General features: G+C 37.1%; 1 protein-coding gene across 1 annotated transcript in view; it reads right to left on the bottom strand.

Annotated features, from left to right (window-relative positions):
- The window catches only part of gucy1a2 (guanylate cyclase 1, soluble, alpha 2), a 325,259-nt gene that overhangs the window by 112,734 nt on the left and 190,525 nt on the right, over nt 1–22,000 (bottom strand). Inside the window, exon 6 of the mRNA XM_028800400.2 lies at nt 20,943–21,086. Within this exon, the coding sequence (XP_028656233.1) occupies nt 20,943–21,086 (144 nt within the window). The remainder of the gene's footprint in view (nt 1–20,942; nt 21,087–22,000) is intronic.

Below are 22,000 nucleotides of genomic sequence, written 5' to 3'. Positions count from 1 at the left end.
AATCCCATAACATGAACTGAAGAATGAACAGACATGTAACTTTAATTTTGGTTTAAATCTCAAACTGCACCAATGAAACACCTGTACCCAATATGGTCCCTATTGGCATCAGGTGTATCTTCTTTGTCTTGGGCTGAAGCTGAAGCATATATGCAATTAGCTGTTCACAACTGGCAGTATACACACAACTACATTTTAAGGAGGTCATATACCGTACATGATTACTATACTTCTGTATTGCATTGATTTTTTGATTTTTCTCCTATTTATTGGTTCCAGTCAAGCAATACTAGTCTGCCACCTGGCAATCTCTGCTTTGCATTGCATTCTTAAGGGGAATAGATGCCATGCCCCAGAGCAGCAAATCCATGCTTTTGCTCTGCCTCTGAAGAAACAGCATTACATGCCCTCAGATTAGCAATTAGAATCTGTGATGTGCGCTGCTTCTGTAGAAAATGTGATTTTTGCTTTTGCTAGAGTCTGTTATTTGAAAATGACACATCCCTCAATGTTACATGTGCACCAAGTACAGTAACATATGCCTGAAGTGATATATCTATGTTCTGTTTTTCATATTTTCAAATTAACATACCATTAATGATTAGTTCCTGCCTTGCACTCCCTGCAGATGAGTTAGTTTTCAACAGTCAATTTCCCTGCAATACAAAAAAAGACTTCTGGAAAGGAATTGATAGTTATTTGTGTACTGCACCTATGCTATATCATTCACATTTTATCAACCTGCAGTGGAAGGTTGATGAGTTTCTCATCATTGTTTCTCAATCAGACCAAATTTTGGTTAATAATCGATAAGGTCCATTGATTAATAGTATTCACATAATGGCTGTTATGCTGTGTCACAATGATAACTTTGAAAGTTGGCTTCCTTCCAAATGAGATATTTCTTGAGCTTTTCTCTGATGTTGTATTCTGTATTTTTGTTGGAAAAATAGCAAAAAAATGCAATAATGTGCAACTCTTATGAAATTTTCCTTCAATATTGATTTACATCGCCATATCTTGGACTTGTGATGAGATTTTTATTTTTTCAATCCTGAGGCCTCTGTAAAGTCAAGACAATTAGTGGTATTCACTTAAATCATCCATGTCGATTCAAATAAGCTTTTGTAGTTGAATTAACAAAGGTTTCCTCTTAAGTCTGACTAGAGTCGGATCCAGTAAGAGGTTATGTGAAGTTCAGCAATACATTTTTGCAATTTGACATTTAAAGAGGGAGTTGACAGGTGTACAGGAAGTTAAATAATAGAGTTTAATGGTTGATTATATGCTGAGTGGGGTGAAATAATTCAATTGCAAGGTGTGTGGACTTCATCTGAACTCAGCAATTCAGTTACATGGTTGCTTTCTCCGTTCAGCTCTCTATCAGAGTTTGTATTATAAACAAATAGTTATTATCGTAGCATGCTATGTGATAATTTGCTATCACTTGAAGAAAGAAACAAATCAAAGCGATCCAATATTAAGAAGCAAGGAGAGAAACTTCCTGTGAGTAAAATTCCTGATGCAGCCTCCAGTTTATCCCTCTGCACAGATCACAGATCGAAAAATCTTTAAATAGTGTTTGATAGTAAGCTCACAGGCATTACCATGTGTAGCACGCACAAGACGTACATTATATTATATATATACAGTTAGGTCCATAAATATTTGGACAGAGACAACTTTTTTCTAATTTTGGTTCTGTACATTACCACAATGAATTTTAAATGAAACAACTCAGATGCAGTTGAAGTGCAGACTTTCAGCTTTAATTCAGTGGGGTGAACAAAACGATTGCATAAAAATGTGAGTCAACTAAAGCATTTTTTAACACAATCCCTTCATTTCAGGTGCTCAAAAGTAATTGGACAATTGACTCAAAGGCTATTTCATGGGCAGGTGTGGGCAAGTCCGTCGTTATGTCATTATCAATTAAGCAGATAAAAGGCCTGGAGTTGATTTGAGGTGTGGTGCTTGCATGTGGAAGATTTTGCTTTGAACGGACAACATGCGGTCAAAGGAGCTCTCCATGCAGGTGAAAGAAGCCATCCTTAAGCTGCGAAAACAGAAAAAACCCATTCGAGAAATTGCTACAATATTACGAATGGCAAAATCTACAGTTTGGTACATCCTGGTGAACTCAGCAACGCAAAAAGACCTGGACATCCACAGAAGACAACAGTGGTGGATGATCGCAGAATCATTTCCATGGTGAAGAGAAACCCCTTCACAACAGCCAACCAAGTGAACAACACTCTCCAGGGGGTAGGTGTATCGATATCCAAGTCTACCATAAAGAGAAGACTGCATGCAAGTAAATACAGAGGGTGCACTGCAAGGTGCAAGCCACTCATAAGCCTCAAGAATAGAAAGACTAGATTGGACTTTGCTAAAGAACATCTAAAAAAGCCAGCACAGTTCTGGAAAAAACATTCTTTGGACAGATGAAACCAAGATCAACCTCTACCAGAATGATGGCAAGAAAAAAGTATGGAGAAAGTGTGGAACAGCTCATTATCCAAAGCATACCACATCATCTGTAAAACACGGTGGAGGCAGTGTGATGGCTTGGGCATGCATGGCTGCCAGTGGCACTGGGACACTAGTGTTTATTGATGATGTGACACAGGACAGAAGCAGCCAAATGAATTCTGAGGTGTTCAGAGACATACTGTCTGCTCAAATCCAGCTAAATGCAGTCAAATTGATTGGGCGGCGTTTCATGATACAGATGGACAATGACCCAAAACATACAGCCAAAGCGACCCAGGAGTTTATTAAAGCAAAGAAGTGGAAAATTCTTGAATGGCCAAGTCAGTCACCTGATCTGAACCCAATTGAGCATGCATTTAACTTGAAGACTAAACTTCGGACAGAAAGGTCCACAAACAAACAGCAACTGAAAGCCGCTGCAGTAAAGGCCTGGCAGAGCATTAAAAAGGAAGAAACCCAGCATCTGGTGATGTCCATGAGTTCAAGACTTCAGGCTGTCATTGCCAGCAAAGGGTTTTCAACCAAGTATTAGAAATTAACATTTTATTTCCAGTTATTTAATTTGTCCAATTACTTTTGAGCCCCTGAAATGAAGGGAGGTAGTTGCCTCATATTTTTATGCAATCGTTTTGTTCACCCCACTGAATTAAAGATGAAAGTCTGCACTTCAACTGCATCTGAGTTGTTTCATTTAAAATTCATTGTGGTAATGTACAGAACCAAAATTAGAAAAAAGTTGTCTCTGTCCAAATATTTATAGACCTAACTGTATATATGAAAGTGAAGGTCTGTGATACAGTTTGCATATTTGTAGCTAGAAATCCACAAAGGGAGAAAATGAGTCACATATTCTAAAATAGTTTTTTATTCCTAAGCTTTCGACAACCTACCAGGTGTCATCATCAGAGGAAAAATGATTAGACATACAGGGATCAAAGCCAATATATAGCAAATGGGAAGGGGGATTGATGTAAGGGGGGATAGATTAATAAGGTGGGGTTCAGAGGGTATTGGTCATAAAGTCATTTTTATTATTTGGGTGTTTTTCTTTTTAAGCCTGCATATGCTGGATTCATGTCCAAGCCTCTGTTAATGGCATTTTCATGTGATAGCCATGATTCAGCTAGCGCTCTGGCACTTTTAGTATTAGCCCTGAATCTTACTTTCACTGCGGCCCGGTTAAACGTGTGTCCGGTTGAATTGGTATGAGCGTTTATCAGAGGTCAAGGGTCATTCCTTGTGATATCATTGTGATGTTCCTGTATACATGTTGCAAGTATTTTACATGCTGGTCCCATGTATACAGCTGGGCCTGCACTGCATGCTATACTGTGTTTCATGTTTCTCATGCAGATTTCTAGCTTTTGACATTAAAAAGGCCTGTCTGCCGAGTGTTTGCCAGTTTCTGCACTATTTTGATGCCTGATCTGGAGAGGATGCATGCTGTACTTTCAGATACACTACAGGGATAAAGAAGGCTGTGCCGGGTAGAATGGGTGGCCTGGTTGGAGTCAATTGTTTGCTGAGGTCTGGGGCATCTCCTATGTAGGCAGTGTTTGATAAATGTTTTCGTCTGATGTGAACGGAAGGAACAGATAATGCTCCTGTATGTCTAATCATTTTTCCTCAGATGATGACACCTGATCGGTTGTCGAAAGCTTAGGAATAATAATTCACATCAAACGGCTACCATTGCCATTTTCAGACCTTACATTGGTGCAGCGGGCCCCTAGGTTCCTACTAGTTCAGGACAATTCCCGGCCTCATGTGGTCAGAGTGTGTAGGCTGATCCTGTTTGATGAAGGCACTGATGCCATTGACTGGCCTGCATGTTCTCCAGATCTGAATCCAACTGAGAACCTCTGGGATGTTATGTATCAGTACATGTAAAGCCACCAAGTAGCACCACAGACTGTACAGGAGCTCACTAATGCTCTGATTCAAGCCCGGGAGGAGATCCCCTAGGACACTTTCTGTCTCATCAGGAGTATGCCTAGATGTTGTCGGGAGTGCAAACAGGCACATACACACTGAGTTGTATGAGTTATTGTGATGAAATTCATGCAAGTTGGATCAGCCTGTGATTTCAATATTTGACTTTGATTTTCGGTGTGATGCTGAATTTAGCCCTCAATGGGTGGGAATTTTTGGTTTCTATTGACTGTTGTTGCATCATATTGTTCTCTATTAAAATACACAGAATTGCTCAGTAAAGATTTTCCACTTGATACATATAGAAGCTACATCAATATTACTTGCATATGTCTTTTTAGACTTGATAATTGGGCATGTTTAGAATCACATAGAAAGTCAGTATTGATCATCAGCAATGTGGTTCAAACTCAGAATGTTAGGCAATACACTACATATTTGTGATTAGGCCAATAATTTAGCCTAGCAAAATAATATTCAGGAATACTGTGAGCTGGATGCTACAATCAGGATGTTTTGGCACTTGCTAAAATAGATACAGCCTTAGAATCTGATGACAGAAGCAAAATGTTAACAATAGATGATTTGCCTAATTTGAGGTCATCCTGGACAGTTGATGGCCCATACCATACCATTTTTGACTGGTTAATTCACATGATGCTAAAAAAATAGTTGAAAGAGGCTGCATGGGCTTTTATTAACTAGATTTTGAGAGTTTTTAAACAAACATCTTTGCGTAGTTCACTTTCCATGCACATTTAATGTTGTAATCTACTGTTACAGGATGATTACCTTAGGAGCTGCTTTAAGTCACAAGTGAAAACTGTTCTGATCGCTTAATCTGTGCTTATCAGAATGTTTAATATTACATCTAGACTGATTTATACACATTGGGTTCTACTATAATTTTTTGGTTTTTGAATTTAATATTTTAAAAATTCAATACTGTTCTTTAGTGGTAATAATATTTGCATCCTATTATAGATTTTAAAGCATAATTTAGAGTAATTTATTTTTATACACTATGGGCATAACAGACAATACTGTACAGCAATTTCTCCTGTACATACACAGTAATATGATGACTCATCTGAAAGTGTTAGACTGTTGTGTAATTAAAATGTAGGCTGCCATTGTAAAGTAATGCAGTGCATCATTAAGTGATTGGTACCCCTGTGGTAAGTGCTGCTGCCTCACTGCTCAAGGAGACTGAGCTCTAGTCCTGGTCTGGTCATTGTCATGCTTGACATTTGTACATTCTTTCTGTTTATGTGGGCTTTTCTCCAGATGGTTGCATTTTGTCCCCACAACTCAAAGATATTCCTGGTAAGTGGTGACTCTATATTGGCACCATTTGAGTAACTGTGCTAGTGTGCATTAGTGAAGTCTGCAAAGCACTGGAGCCATATCCAGAGATTTCTAAACTAGATGGATGGATTCATTATTAAGCAATGTGATTTGAGCTTACTCCAGAAGCTCTGCAAAATATTTTCAACATGACAACATGCCGTCGTCCATTGCGTTTCAGCTGATTAGATCACTTAGACAGCTTGCATCAAATGACTTAAGAAATAAGACATCCAGGTTGTATACAATTTTATAATTTTAAATGCATTCTGCTTTTAACAGAAATACTCTGTTTTATAGCTTTTACAGCTGAGAGTAATCATGTGCTATTTCAATATGAAGCTCTTCTAATGCAATATCACCAGGTACTTTTTCAAGCCTTTGGCATGAATGGTATGGAGGAAGAATTAATCCATCAATACTTACATTTTAAGTCTATTTATAACAAGTTTAGAGAATCATGAGGGTGATGAGGCCAACAAAATAAAAATATCAATTCATATTATTTATTGTGGCTACAGACACAGTCATTTATCTTGCCACAGTAGTATAATAAATCGTATGTGGAAATATAGCTACAAAAGTGAGCTTCTTCAGGCTCAGATTAGTTGCACAGATTTGGTTTTGTTTCATTTGCAGTGCATTTCCCTAAAGCAATATTATTTATTATAGTCACACAGTTCCACTGCTGCTGCCTTCTATTTTTTCCCATTTGTTCAGATAGCAGTTTTTATTCTGCCCCAGTGGCAGCTACAAAAGTGCTGAAGAGGTCTGATCTATAAGAGAAGCAGGTGCATAAACAGAACAAAGATGATAATTTAAAACTAATAATATTCATTGGCTGCAAAAGTAAACTTCAAACTAAAGTATGCTACCAACAATTTCTTCTTCTACTACTTCTTCCTTGTCATTATCCTTTTGTTAGGAGTCTGCTGCCTTGATAAATTCCCTCCATTGCTTATATGCCACATGGTCCACCCAACCCACTCTCCTACACAGCTGAACCCAAACTTCTGAGCCTCTGTGTCCCCCTGGAACTTCTCCCTTCTTCAGACAGTCTTAATCATCTCCTCCACATTTTTCCATACCACATGCTCATACTATCTCAATGTAGCTTCTCTGATATTCTTACTGATGTTTAGCACTCTTGCCCCTCTAACATCCTCGTTTCTCAGTTTCTTCCTGAGTGTGACCCCTAAAGCCCACCTCAGCATTCTCTTTTCAGTTTTTTAAAAGTTTTTCTTCCTCTGTTTTCTTTACTGCCCATGTCATAGCACTGTACATTAACATTGGCCTTTAAATAGATCTTTAACCTTATTTATTTTACTTTTTATCCTTTTATCACATAACACCTCTGACTCCCCACCATTTAATCCTTTGCCTTTTTCCACTTCACAGTGCTCCTCTCAAGTTATAATTGTCCTCACATATTTTACTTTTACTTTCTTAAGACCTAAACCAGCACATAACTTGTGTTAACAACTTGTCTCCTCACAACCTGCTACCAACAATGTCTTAAATGATTCTAACACTTACTTTCAACTTTCCCTATTCCAAGGCCCTCTACCATTTAGCTGCTCTTCTCTGCAACTCTGTCTCTGGTTCTTCTATGATCACAAGATCAGCATCAGCATATAACAGCTCCTATAATTCACCACTCCTAATACCCTAACTAAACACATCCACCATAAAGGCAAATATTAAAAGGCTGAGAGCTGAGTCCTAATGTAAGCCCACTTTCCCATGAACTGTTATTATTATTCCCTCTTACACCATTTCTGTCAGTCTTACCAGCTTTTCTAGAACTTTCCTCTTTCTTAGACACCAAAGCAATACTGTTATGACTAGCAAAATGTAAAAGTTTTTGCACATTTGTCTGCATGGAATACAATGATTAGCGTATCATTTTGAGTGATTTTAGGGCCCAAGAATTTTGGTTCTTACATGTTTTTTTGGCAAAAGATGCAATTTAACAAAGCTGACATTTTATTATCGTTTTACAGCAAATCCATCTTTGTTTTCTCAAGGGCATCACCATTTTCTGACATTTGTGTCAGCAGTCTCCTTGGCAACATCTCCCAGAATTCCCAAGGTAACAAAATAATTCTGACGTCATAGAGGTGACAGTATAAAGGTCAACCCTGGGGTATTTAAATTTGCAGATAAAAATCTACTCCTTGCAATATCCTAAAGACCTTTTCTGACTTTGAATTCACAGTTTGAGGCACGGCAAAACAGTGAGGTGCATTTTTTTTTTTTTTTTTTTAAATAATAGTGCAACTAAGGTTTGTGTGTATGAAAGACGAACAGCCACAGAGCACTTAAATGGGATGCTTAGTTGTTTATGAGCGAGAGAGTGATCATCACGGCCATCCCTCATTAGCAGCTCTGTGGACCATTTAGTTCAATCAGTGCCCTGCAATCAGGGTGTAAAGGTCTGAGCAAAGGTCAGAAATGGAGGAAGTCAAATTAGAGGAAATGAAAGGAAAGACAGAGTCAGAAATCGTTGTGCATCCAGTGAGAGAGAAAAGAGAGAAAGAAAGTGGACCGGTCTGGAGAATCTTCAGAGAGTAAGTGAGGAATGCCATTCCAGGGGAAGTCGATGCAAACCTGCAGAGAAGAGGTGATTAAGGGCTCTGGAAGTCTCACTGTACAAACCAATAGGGATGAGAGAGAAAGAGCCGGACTTCAGGAACTCTCTGTGAATACCAGCTGAAGTGGTCGAGAGGAAGTCATGAAGACCATGTGTTTTGGCATCTTGTATCTGTTGATTAGACTTAAAATGAGAGCAGGGAGATGAGGGAGAAGGACACTGGTACAAGGCACTGTAAGAAGACCAATTCTGATTTTAATTTCTGGTTTTAACCATTTACTGTACTTTGGTTGTTTTTTCCTCACAGCACTATTACTGATTTATTTATTGAAAACTGCTTATTGAAGAATTTTAACTGCACAACACAATGATGCTGTTTTTATTTTGCTGTTTAAATGAGACACACTACACTTTTGGGCCTTAACTTGTTGTAGCCTCCTCACTTGACCTAGCCCATCTCAGTACATAAACTATAAGATTCTCAGACTGCGGATGGTGCCCTTGGGCTGTGGGCATGGAGCATCACATGACGCTCTTACTCTGGACTTTCATTTTTGGCTAGTGTTTTGGTTCATGGTTCTGACCCTCACTTATTCTCTGAATATGCATGTCATCTTCATCAAAACTAACTGCCTCTCATAAGTCAGTACAAATATGTGCTTCTGAAGTTATTACACAATAAATAAATGCACTTCCAGCAAACAATCTCAGTTAAATCAATTAATTTGTTTCAAGGGCATAACCAAATTAATATTACAACATAATATTTAGCATTCTTACTTTATTATATTTATGTTCAGTCCAATCGATCTGCAACTGCAAATAAATCAGGTATTGCTTAGTTTGGAAATTATCAGTACACTTTCATTGCACAGTAATAAAAGCATAGTAGGTGTCATTGGGGTGTACTGACAGTGTAACACGACTATCAGCACTAATAATATAAAAAATACAGCCTCACACTGAGATTATTTAAGGTAGCTAAACATAATTATAATTAAAATAAACAAGAAGGAGCTTCAACATATACAGGCTGAAAATGACTGTATTAACAAAGTGGCAAAACAAAACACTCAAGTCAACCAACAACACAAGTGAAACACCTGCAATTACTTCAAATTTATTGTTTCCTCAGAGAAAAAAAAATAACGTGCAAAAAGTAGCTTCCCTTTCTGAAAAGTTTAAATAGGCTTTAAATTGCAGCACTCACCCCAAAAAAAGAGGGTTTTCATGATGTGAGTTGGAAGACACATGCTGTACATGCACAGTAATGGCAGCCACATCCAAAGCAATTACTTGAACTAATAAAAGCCTGTGATGTCCTAGTTTCACAAAAATAGATTCATAAGTGTAAAAAACAATGATAATAAGTATTGCACCAAAATAAAAATAATGCAAAGCTAGTGCTAATAATGTCCACATGCTGACAAATGCACATTTTCACTATACCTAGTAAAATTGTGCACTTGGTTATTCTCTTCTCAAGCTAAACAGCAAGGACACACTTAGTTACACTTCATTTAGGCAGAATATTACAGAATAATTACAGTGTAAATCAAAGAATATACCTGCTGATCAGAAGGCAACTGATGATAATGTCTCTGCCATAAATTTCAATACTAAGACCCCACTCACATCTACTGCAACAAAATCCTTTCTTAATGATTTTTTTATTCAGTTTAGTTCGTATTAAGTGCTAAATTTTGAAATCATTTATGCAATAATATCTCTGAAATCCAACTAAGATGGGTTGAAATCTAAGTAATCAACATAGACCTCAGCATTAATGTTTGCAGTACACCATCTACTGGAATGTGTTTTGTAATGCATATAGTAATACAAATGTTTGTGACGTGCCATCTGTTGGAAGGACAAATGCAATGCATATTCCTCTATTATATGCCATTTGGTATGGGATTCATAAAAGCAATGTTCTTATGTGTGATGCACCATCTCTTGAAATAACAAATGCAATCCATTTTAATATAACAAATGTGTGTGATATAACATTTGTTGAAATGACATAGCTATAGCAATGGGGTGGACACCCAGACACTTGTCATTTTATTAAGGTGCACAACTTGAGTGTTGAGAGGATAAACGATGGTGAAAAGGAAACCCATAAATGTATATCAGAGTTTTATGATGCAACTAGATGTCCAAAATTAAACTTTAAAATTATACTTTCATTTTCCAGATCCCCTTATTTAAGTACAGGAGTGACACTTTTTCCTAGCAGAATTAACTGCAAAGCTGGAATCAAAATATGAGATACCTGCCCATTCAAGGGCTCAATCACTTGTGTGCGACATTAGTTAATAATAATAATAAATTTTATTTATATTGCACTTTATATTTTAGCAATCCCAAAGTGCTACAGAGTAAAAATAGAATAATAAAATAAAAAAGAACAGAAGAGTCTATAAAATACTTTAACAAAATGACTTTCTAAAAAGATGAGTTTTTAGGTTTCGCTTAAAGGCCTCAGTCGACTGTGGGGCTCTCAGGTAATCAGGGAGGGCATTCCACAGCCTCGGCGCCACCGATGAAAACGCCCTGTCACCCATGCTGCTGAGTTTAGTTCTGGGGACTTGAAGAGTGTTAGTGAGTACAGAGCGGAGGGAACGTAAGGAGTTATGGGGGGTAAGAAGTTCCTGTAGATAAAGAGGGGCATGTCCATAAATGCACTGATGGGTAAGAAGGGAGACCTTGTACTCTATTCTGAATGAAACAGGAAGCCAGTGAAGGGTTTTCAGGAAGCCATCATTCTACTTAACATTCATGTCTTTCTTTTTTTTTTTTTTGTTCTTTATTTTGCCTTATACAATTTCTTGTATTAGAAATTTGTTAGTTTTCGCATACCCCTTGGGGTCAGCGAGCAGGGTCAGCCATTGTACAGCGCCCCTGAAGCAATTACAGGCTAAGGGTCAAGGGCCCAGCAGAGTACAATCTCTCTTGGCAGTGACGGGGATTTGAACCGGCAACCTTACCAGCACAGATCCTTAGCCTCAGAGCCACAACTCTGCCCTAAATCTTTTAGATGCAAGAAGAAACCAAAATACACCCCACACAAAAATAAAGAAAAAGATCCTTGCTGGTGGTATTCAGACCAGGATTGGGACCCAGTTCTTTGGAGCGGCAAGATGAATATTCACTTCATCATTATGCTTCCATCTGTGTTAAATAATTGTGAGATTGCTAAATCTATTCTTTGCCAGGTGCGTATTAATTTTCTGTTATGCACTCTTTTTTAAATAAATGTTTTGGACAGTTGAGCTAAGTACTATTATATAAAATGCCATTCCATACTTTATAACTCCACAAACATAGGTATCTTTAATCTAACTAGAAAATTAGCATATGTTAAAGAGTCTTGTAGAGATGACAGTGATGAATGGTCTTGTTAATTTTCTTGCAAACATCATTAATCAAAAATATAAAAAGAGGACGTGTGTAATCTTGCTTACAAGATTTAATAAAACACAGACATCTGTTTTATATTTATGACCACATACTAGTTAGTTTCTGACCATCAGTTATTCAAATTACTCCACATTTTATTTATAAATACCACGTTCCACATTGTACATGGACACACAAAACAGTGGACACTTTATTGATACATATATCTAGAATCAGACCTGAATCTTTGTTTTCCTCAAGAAAAGCCTTCATTCTTTATGTCACAGGTTCAACAAGGTTAGAAAGCATTCCTTAGAAGTGTTGATCTATGCAGGTTTGATTGCATCACACAGCTGCTGCAGATTTTCTGACTAAACATTTCCTACAACATCCCAATGGAGTTCTTTTGTATTGAGATCTGAGAGCCATGCAGGCCACTGCAGTAAAGTGAAGTCACTGTCATGCTTGTGCAATCATCTTATGATGAGGCATACTTTGTGATATGATACATTACACTGCTGAAAATCTCTCAATTATAAAAAAAAATCTTGGGAGGGAGACGAGACATGATCTTCTCAGAAGACAATTTAACATCACGCGATACAAGGCAGTGAGACAACATTTAAAACAAGTTCACGGACATCTAACGTAGCAGTTGTTGGAATGCTTTTGACAGACACACTTCATGTGCTCTCAGCTCTTAAAACAATGACAAGCGACACGCAGAACATGCAGCTCGCCAGCAGCAGCAAGCCAGCAGATGATCCAACCGCTTCTCCTTAGCTTGTGTTCAGCCCCCATCCCCCTTTACAACGCGAGCGGCAGAGACGCAAAGTGGCAAAAGGACAGCTGCTGTACAGGCTTTTAAATGATCGACACGCAGTGCGACAAGCAGCAGCAAGCCAGCAGATGATCGACCGCTTCTCCTTAGCATGCGTTTAGCCCATCCCACCCCCCCCCCCCCCCACTTCAGACCCCCCACTTGACAACATAAGCGGCACAGACACGAAGTGGCAAAAGGACAGCTGCTGTACAGGCTTTTAAATGATCGATGTGCAGCGCAACAAACAGAACATGCAGCTTGCCAGCAGCAGCAAGACAACATGATCTGACAGAATCTCCTTAGCGTGCATTCAGCTGCCCCCCCTTCACAGCGCAAGCAGCGTTATACGTCCTGCGAGAAAGAGATTTAACCATGCCCGGGGCCGGAAATAAAGGACAAGTACTGTTTTTACAAACGTTTTAAAGTAAAAGTGTAAATAATGCATATGTAACAATTCCCATGAAAATAATAATCTCTTTAAATTGTATATCCGGTAAACCAAAACTGGGGGTGGGCGAGCGAAGCAAGCAGGGGGCAGAGCACCCTAATATTCATTAAAAAAAAAAAAACAGCCAGCGGAACACACAAGGTCAGAAAACAATGCTTAAGGTTTGCTGTGGCTTTCAAAGGATATTCAGTTTAGTGCTAATGTGTGCCAAGCTGGCCTAATGTGTGCCAAAAACGTTCTTCACACCATTGCCCTACCTTCACAACTTTGTAGCATTAACACAGGGCAGAACGGAACCATTAGTTTTGTATTGTTTATGCCATTTTTGACCCTACCATCTAAATATTGCAGAAAATAAATTGAGATTTGTCAGAAAAGACATTTTTCTGTCCAGCTTTCATGGTCTCATGCCCATTGTAGCCTTATTTTCATGTTCTTAGTTGACATAAGTGAATTCCAGTATAGTCTTCTGGTTCTGTGATCCATCTGCATCAAGGACAGATACGTTGTAAGATCAGAGATGCTCTTCTGCGCATTGCTATTACAAAGAGCTATTATTTGAATATTTGTGCATTCTCATTAACAAACACAGTTGTCTAGTTTTTGTTAATTACAATATATATATAAATAATAAAGTTGCTGGCAATGTCTGTTAGATTGAGCATGACATCACCAGCAGTATGAGCTGGCATTCCATCATGCATATGAGTAGCATCATAGCCAGCTGCAGGGGAGCCTAGAAAAATGGCAAGTCTGCCACAGTCATATGAATTCCAACCAGCATGGCATCATTCAATCATCCATCTAAAGAGAACACTACCTAACATAGTGATGTAAAGAGCAAGAATCAATTTAGTTATCACTGGCCATACGACTGCATCAGCACAGCGCTACTATATATAAAATATATTGCACATTGCATACTAAATATAAAATATATTAGGTTACATCCACATGCTTAGCTGTTTGGAGGAGGAGCATAGCTGTTTGATTAGCATATGTTTCTAATAAAGTGTCCACCAAATACATCATACAGCACTACATATGAATTTAAGTATTTGCAGTGCTCGTTATAAAGCCTGGCCAACAGGCAATGCCATTGGATGTCATAGCATATCTTATTTTTCCTCCACATTATGAAATTGGGTTTACATAGGAGCAACAATTTTGGCAATTGTTTATCTGTTAAAATCAAATTTACTACTTTGTCAGCTTTTTGAAGGTAAGAAAGTAGTAATAGTAGAAGGTAGCTGGCATAAATCCCACTGTTTTTTTTACAATTTTTTCACTAACAAATATTAAACAACACTAATATTTATATATTATGATTGTATGTGATACAAATTATTTTTGTATTTTTGCTTGAAGTTTGCATGTTCTCCCCGTGTCTACGTGGGTTTCCTGTGGGTGCTCTGGTTTCCTCCCACAGTCCAAAGACATGCAGGTTAGGTGTATTGGCGATCCTAAATTGTCCCTAGTGTGTGCTTGTGTGTGTGTGCCCTGCAGTGAGCTGGTGCCCTGCCCGGGGTTTGTTTCCTGCCTTGCGCCCTGTGTTGGCTGGGATTGGCTCCAGCAGACCCCTGTGACCCTGTAGTTAGGATATAGCGGGTTGAATGATGGATGCATTGTCTGCAATCCTTTGGTTAGCTTCATAAATATTCCCATTTAATTGTTCATGGCCAACATGCAAATAACCAAAACAGTGAATGTCAGATTTGGAAATACGGAGGGGCAACTGTATACTCTTCGGGCTATAACTCTTCATGATTAGATAGCATTCCAACTTTCTTTATCTGGTCCTACAGTACTCTCCAGACTGCATGTATATTTAATTGAGTTTCTCATCTGAAAATATAAATGCAGATTGTAATCACATTCATGATTATTTCAAATACACATAAACAACTAACATTCCTTTATGTGCAGTTTGAAAACATGGTATAAGGCTACAATGGCAATTCACCATTTAATAATTTTGCCTATACTGTAATTCAACATTACTTAACTTCTGGTCCAGCTTACTGTACTTACAACAGTTAAAATTTCCCATGCATTTCAACATGTTTACAGAGGTTTCTTGTTTTTAATTGTCATTATTTTTTCCAGAGCATAACTATGACTGTTGCTCTCTAATTAGCTTAATTATTGTTATTTTCAGGTTTAATTGGTGTGGGGAACCTCTGAAATCCCTGCTAGCAGTCAAACTAATTTGCAAGGAGACAAAATCTTGTAAGGGATGAAAATTACAAGAAGATTACAAAAGCACTACATGGACAAATAAAAGCTTTTAAATACCTAGAACACTTTAAACACATTTGAGCATTATTTAATGGACTAAGACAGATCACAAATATGTAAAGTGCATATGTAAAGTACATTTTTAGAAAGGCTATACACTATATAAGCTACATACAGTAACAGTATTAAGATGGGTATTTAGGAATGAATAAAAAAGACAGATGCACGCTGTCATTGTAAAATAAGTTCTTACACTTAAGATTTATTGTCATGTGTATATACTGTACATTGTAAAAAAAATGTCTTACTTACACAACTCTCTCTCTTTCAGAGTATTAACAGGATAGACTCCACTGTGCACTTATTGAAGTTGCTGAACATAGATTAAGACATCTAAGGATGCAAAGGTGTTGGTGATCTTCCTTGACAATATTTAAGCTATGCTGAGCCTACTGCAGGTTGTTGATAAAGGCCATTACAAATTTTTAAAGCTTCTGACCCTCTCTATGGCATCCCCTCAGATGCACATGGAAGTTTGGTTTATCTCCTTCTGCTCTTTAGTTTTGGTGACATTAGGTATAGATTGTTGAACTGTCACCACTGTATCGGAAGGTGCATCTATTCCCTGCAAGTCATCTTAACACCAATAACAGTGGTGTCAACTAGAGATGTGTTTGGCCACACAGTCATAGGTGAACAAGGAGTACAAAGGGAGGTTCAGGACACTACCCTGTGGGGTGCATGTGTTGAAATTACTGTGAAGGAAGTGATACAGCCAATCTACACATTCTGGACTCTGCCACTTAGGAAGTCCAACATCCATCTGCAGAGGGCAACCTGACGTCCTAAGTCTAGGAGTTTGGTGGTTAGCTTTGATAGTATAAAAAAATGTTAAATCCTGAGCTGTAGTCTTACAGAGGCATAGTGGGTTTTATTACTCAGCTGTGCCTAGATAGTAATGAAGTGCAAAGGGTACGGAGTCTAGATGACCAATTGTCATGTTTAATGTTTTCTAGCACAGCGACCACAGCTAGATTACAAAATGGCTACAACAGCAGCATAAAATCTACTGAACATGGGACTGCCAAAACGTTTAATAAACAAGGAGAAGTCTATGTATAAATATTCCAAAAATGAAACTACAAGATTCAACAAAGATGTATGATAATGAACGAGAGAAATTGATGAAAATAACTGACCTGAAACAGAAAGAGAAAGGAAAAAGAACTGTATATCTACACACTTCACCGATTTGGTTACTTTTAACATGAGCTCCACAGAAGAGTAGAACAGTTGACAAAGTACCTTATGTTTTGTTACAACCTCTCAACATCTACAAAAGAAACAGCAACAAAGATGTCTTCACAAATCTTTTGCATCCTCTTAATGTATTCCTGACACAGGCAGAGGTAGAATTATAATAAGGCTTGTAGTTCAGCCAGTACTGCAACAAGGATACTGGAGAGTCCTGCTCAGAAGTTTGGGGGCCAATAAAGGGGGGAATAAAAAAGGAATTCACATTTAGGGGAATTCAACTAACACATACATGGCTCAATTGTCAAAAGAACTGTTAATTGTAATCTCTCTTTATGATTCTTTTACCTAAAATATAGGGTGGCTGCAGGGTGGTTTTAAATGTAATCCAATCATACTGTAAGATTAGATCCATCAGCCCCCAAGAAGTGATTTAATTAGATTAGTTTAGTAGCTTAAAAAAATCATGGTTTGAATATTCCTGCCTCAGCAGGTTTTGGATCATAACTCAGGAAATGATGAATCTTGGTTAGTATCTATGCTGTATTTACAGTACCTTTTTAATGCAGAGACTTCCTCTTTAAAAGCTGAACATTTTCTTCTATAGATCAGTTTGTAGCAGTAAAAAATATTAAACAATTCATTGATTGATATAGGATTCTTAGGACATTTTCTTGCAGTCATCTTGGAATGATGTTACTACACACCTTAGCATGAATTTAAGAGAAATATCATATGGCAGAATCTTTTACATGGTTTGATTTATGGTTAATGGATATTGCATTTAACTTAAACAGAAGGAAAGGGATCAAATATCGCACAGGGTTTTGGGGAGTGATGTGGTGTGGAGTTGGGTTAGGTTAGATCACCTTATTTTATTACAGTTTATACAGTTGTCGACTTCTGCATGTGTGTATAATATTGCAGGATGACTGGAAGGGGGGGGGGGGGGGGGTTTATAAGTCACAGTCAGCAGAACTATAACATGTTACAGAGCTGAAATAACATTTGGCAGAACGTAAAGACCAAGGGTGAATGTGGACTATCAAATGAGCAAAGCAACAGAAGCATCAGGCTGGCAGGGCTCTGAGCACATTAAAACAACAAAACTATTATTTGAAATTGGAAAAAATCAAATTCTCACTTAAAGGATCTGTGCAGAACTTTTTCAAAACCTGGCAGGATCTAATCAATAATATTTTAGAATAAGCTCTTAAAAATAAAAAAAAACAACAAAACTCTACTAGTATGTGTGCACTGAGGAAAGGCGAGATAGTGACCCTGGTCACCAACCACATGACGAGTAAAGAAGTTAATTCCACAGACAATGTGGTGTTGCCCATGACACTATCTAACAAAACGGTGGCAGTCATAGAAAATATTAGACAAATAAAGATGACGCAAAAATAGCAACAAAAATTAATAAAAATGAAAATAACAATACTAGTACATCTAAACATTACAAAATAAATCCAAAGGATGATAGACATGATATTAACATTAAATTCATGACAGTTATAAAGTATCAAAGACCGTTAAATGAAGTTTTTACTTTCCTTTCCTCCATTGTCTGCCAGTCATATTCAGAAATCTGTGTATGCACTGTGAGTCTTAGAAGAGTACTATAATAGAAAAAACTCAACTTAGCTGAATTTGAATAGTCCTAAAGTTATTTTGTGGTGTAGAGTGTTTCTTTCTTTTTTTCTATTTCAAAATGTACTAAAGGAAATTTTAGCAGTATGTCACACTGTTAAATAAGGAAACATCAATAGAATATCACAGATCTGGGAGTACTTAAGAGAGCAAGATTGGCTGGTGATAATGTTAGAGGACTGGATTCATATTCACGGGACTGCTGGAAAGAGAGCAAGGAGCTGTGACCAGAAAGATCAATACAAATAGATAATGTGGAAGGCACAGGCTAAAATATAGATATCAAGATCAAAATCCATATCCGCTAAACACAATAAAATCGTTTGGCAAGTGTCGTCAAAGAACATAGAAAAGGTTAAAAAACACTGTAATACATGAACAAAAAGGGGCACAGAACTGAGCCATAAGTGATGATAGAGATTATGTTTCAATACACCATCACATCAGCAAAGTGCCTCCTGAGTAAATGCATTTGTGAGGCAGCTGACAGTGTAAGGCAAGCCCAGAGGCACTCTTTATGCTGTGATAATGGATGTGACATGATATGACACAAAAAGCCAAAAATAGTGAATTTCCTTTGTATGCACAAATTGAGAGTGTAAAACTAACTTAAATCAAATTCTCTTCTATCTCATCCTTGACTTTATAGTACATTCATGAGCAATCCTGTGTTTCCTTTGCTTCTATAGTTCTGTCTGTTTCTTTCTTCAATTATCAAAATGCTTAAATTAACAGCATAGCAAGAGATGAGAGTTCTTCTCAAATTAAGCCTACAATAATTTGCAAATCTGGAAGAAACTAAATTAGATTAAACATGGATTGAACCAGGAGGACTAAAGCTTTTTTCACTGAATTATGCCCCATTGATGCCCTCTACATAGTGCATTAACAGAGAAGATGAAAAATGCACTAATTTTGATATATTGCCATCTATTATTAAAGTGAATTTGTTGAAAACCTTCCGAAAAGGAAACTTTAAGCACAGAAATCCAAAATAAAAAAACTTCCAGTATAGCACATAACTAATTACAGTAACTAACTTCCAGTATAGCACCTGTGTCTTGTTTCCTAATTAGTGGCCTTCCTCCACCACCATGAAAAATAATTAAATAATTAATTACATAATTAACAGAAAACCCTTGAGGGGAATAAGTAAGCTAACACAGAGGATTAACCAAAACGATTTAACAAATATAAAACGATTAAAAAAAAAAGGAAAGCAAATGAAAATACAAAAGAAATAAAAATGAAATCTGGAGAGCAACCCATGGCAAACCTTCTTAGAATGTCCTCTGTCATTAACTCAGGAGTACCTTAGTATAAAGTAGCATAGCAGCTCCACAGGTGGAAGGATCTGTCCACCCTCAGTTTATAAAAACATAAATGGCAAAAGGAAAATCTTTATTAAAAATAATAATAATTGCACAAGAATGTTCTGGAGCACAAGGAAGCTCAGATGAGCACAAAAGGCAAAGAAGGAGTTGCATTCAATCAAGCTGCAAACATGTCCCAGTACACAAATCCAGAGAGTTTAAAACACAGAGCAAGAGGTCAAAAATCTAGGAAATCCACAAAACACAATAATAATAATCAAGAACTCATCAAAGCCAATGCATACAATGTACCACAAGGGACTATGGCGCTCCTCAGCCTTTATCACGCTTAATCCAGTCACATGGCTGTGATGGGTAGGTGGTTCCACCCATAAAAGGTAAGTAAGAAAATTTACTTTAAATAGCACTTTTAAAGACCAAATGTTACACGGTGCTTTACAAACACACTAACCAGACACTAACACAAAAGTGGGTTAATAAATTAAAACCAGGAGTGAAATGCATACACAGTACATGCACAATAAAACTTAGTAACACAAAAACAAGCTTAAAAAATTAAAACAAAGAATCTGCATATACATAAATAATAAAACTTGATAACACACAAAAGCAAGCTTGAACAAATTAAGACAAAGAAAAACACATGGAACATAATAGAAGATGCATAGACACATAGAAACGAAATGATCAACAATGCCGACAAACAATACAAAATTATAAACATGAACAACAATATTAACATAAATAACAGAATCAAAAATGAACAAAAAAGACATAAAAAAAGAATTTGAACACCAGCCATGGGAGGAACCCTGGCTGAAACATAATAGTCCACAATTACAAACTTATACACGGTACATATGGATTTGTTAATTAGTATTTCCTTTCCCCAAGCACCTTTCTTATTTTATTTTGCCTACACATTAAATAAAGAAAAAAAGCCTTTGCCAAGGCTTTCCAAATAATTGCTATCTCTGAAATATGCATTTACCCTTTCTGTGATTTAAAATTTTATTTATTTTATGCACTAATTACAGTTATTTCAGTCTAACATTTACTATAAATAATCAAATCTCCACGATCAAATGGAAGATGTATAGTATGACAAATAAAGAAATATATAACAGTAATATTCTCCATCTTTTACAAATAAGTTCCACCCTTAGGCCAAGTCCTGTCACGTAGTCTTAGCATCTTCTAAGCAGACAGAACCCCAATTCAATCACAATGGCTCAAATGATATCACACTACAATATGCAGTCACACTAATGGCTGTCAAATCATTTCAATGAAAAGATGCTTGAAAACAGCACACTTTCCTGTGCAATGTTGTATTAACATAAGCAACAGAAAATTTCCTTTTCTAAAAAAGTGGAAAGGCTTAGTGAGCCACCAAGAAATACAACTTAATAGCTTCAATATTACCTTGATGGGTTTCCCATCTGGTGTCAGTACTTCCTCAGAGAGTTCCATCATTTTCAGGGCCATCAGGGCAATAGGTTTGGCATGACTGTCACTCTTCTTGTGTAGACCACCTGCCACGCAATATGCATCACCAATTGTCTCTATCTATGTAAAAAAAAGATAAACACGAAACACGAAGCTTGTTAGCTAATTCTTGATCTGTGCAAAAGTAAGAGATAAATTTGAAGTGCTACTTTATATTCAGTATACCAAAAGGAGTTTCAAGCTGTTTTTGGCTTAATCTATTAGTAATTCATTTCTGATTCGTATTTTCACATGGCACTTTGAGTGAAATAGCATGGCCGTTAGCATCATTGCTGCCTGAAGTAATAGTGTAGTCTCTGCTCTGCCAATGGGTCATATGGTCTTATTTTTCAGTGTAATATCTAGTTTTCATAATTTCAAGATTATAATGTTGTTGCATAATTACATTTCCTAAACATAATGAACTCTACGTTGTGGGATACAGCTGACTTTTGAGATCTTTTGTCATTCAACAACTTCAGTCATATTTGACAGAAACATAAGCAACAGAATGAGAAGACTGCAAAACAATTTTAATTTCTTTGTAAATGCTGTTAAAGAAGTCAAAGGGGCTAAACACATATGACATATTGTGTGTCAAAGATTACATTAAAATGTTTAGACCTTTAGAAATATTTTTTTCTTCTTCCTAACAATGGGGGATATGAATTGTGTTTTTGATAGAGTATACATTTTTTACAAGGAAGCTAAAGGGAAAGTGACAGCTAGTTTCAGTCAGCCAAATGCCGCATACTTCCTTAAATCAAGAAGACCATTTGTCATGGGCTCGCATCCCCATCTTGTATTTGTCAAGGCAGTCCATTACCACCTGTAACCTCAAGTACAGTCATTCACAAATATTATTTGAAATGTCATCCATCAGTTTAATGATTTTTTTTTTGCAATTTACTTTTTCCATTATAGGTTAGCAGGGAGCCAGAGGCCATCAAAGGAACACTGGACACAAGGCACAAATCATCCCACACCTCTACATA

Source organism: Erpetoichthys calabaricus, chromosome 4 (assembly GCF_900747795.2).
Source record: "Erpetoichthys calabaricus chromosome 4, fErpCal1.3, whole genome shotgun sequence".
Classification (NCBI taxonomy): domain Eukaryota; kingdom Metazoa; phylum Chordata; class Cladistia; order Polypteriformes; family Polypteridae; genus Erpetoichthys; species Erpetoichthys calabaricus.
This window is presented reverse-complemented; position numbering and strand designations above follow the sequence as displayed.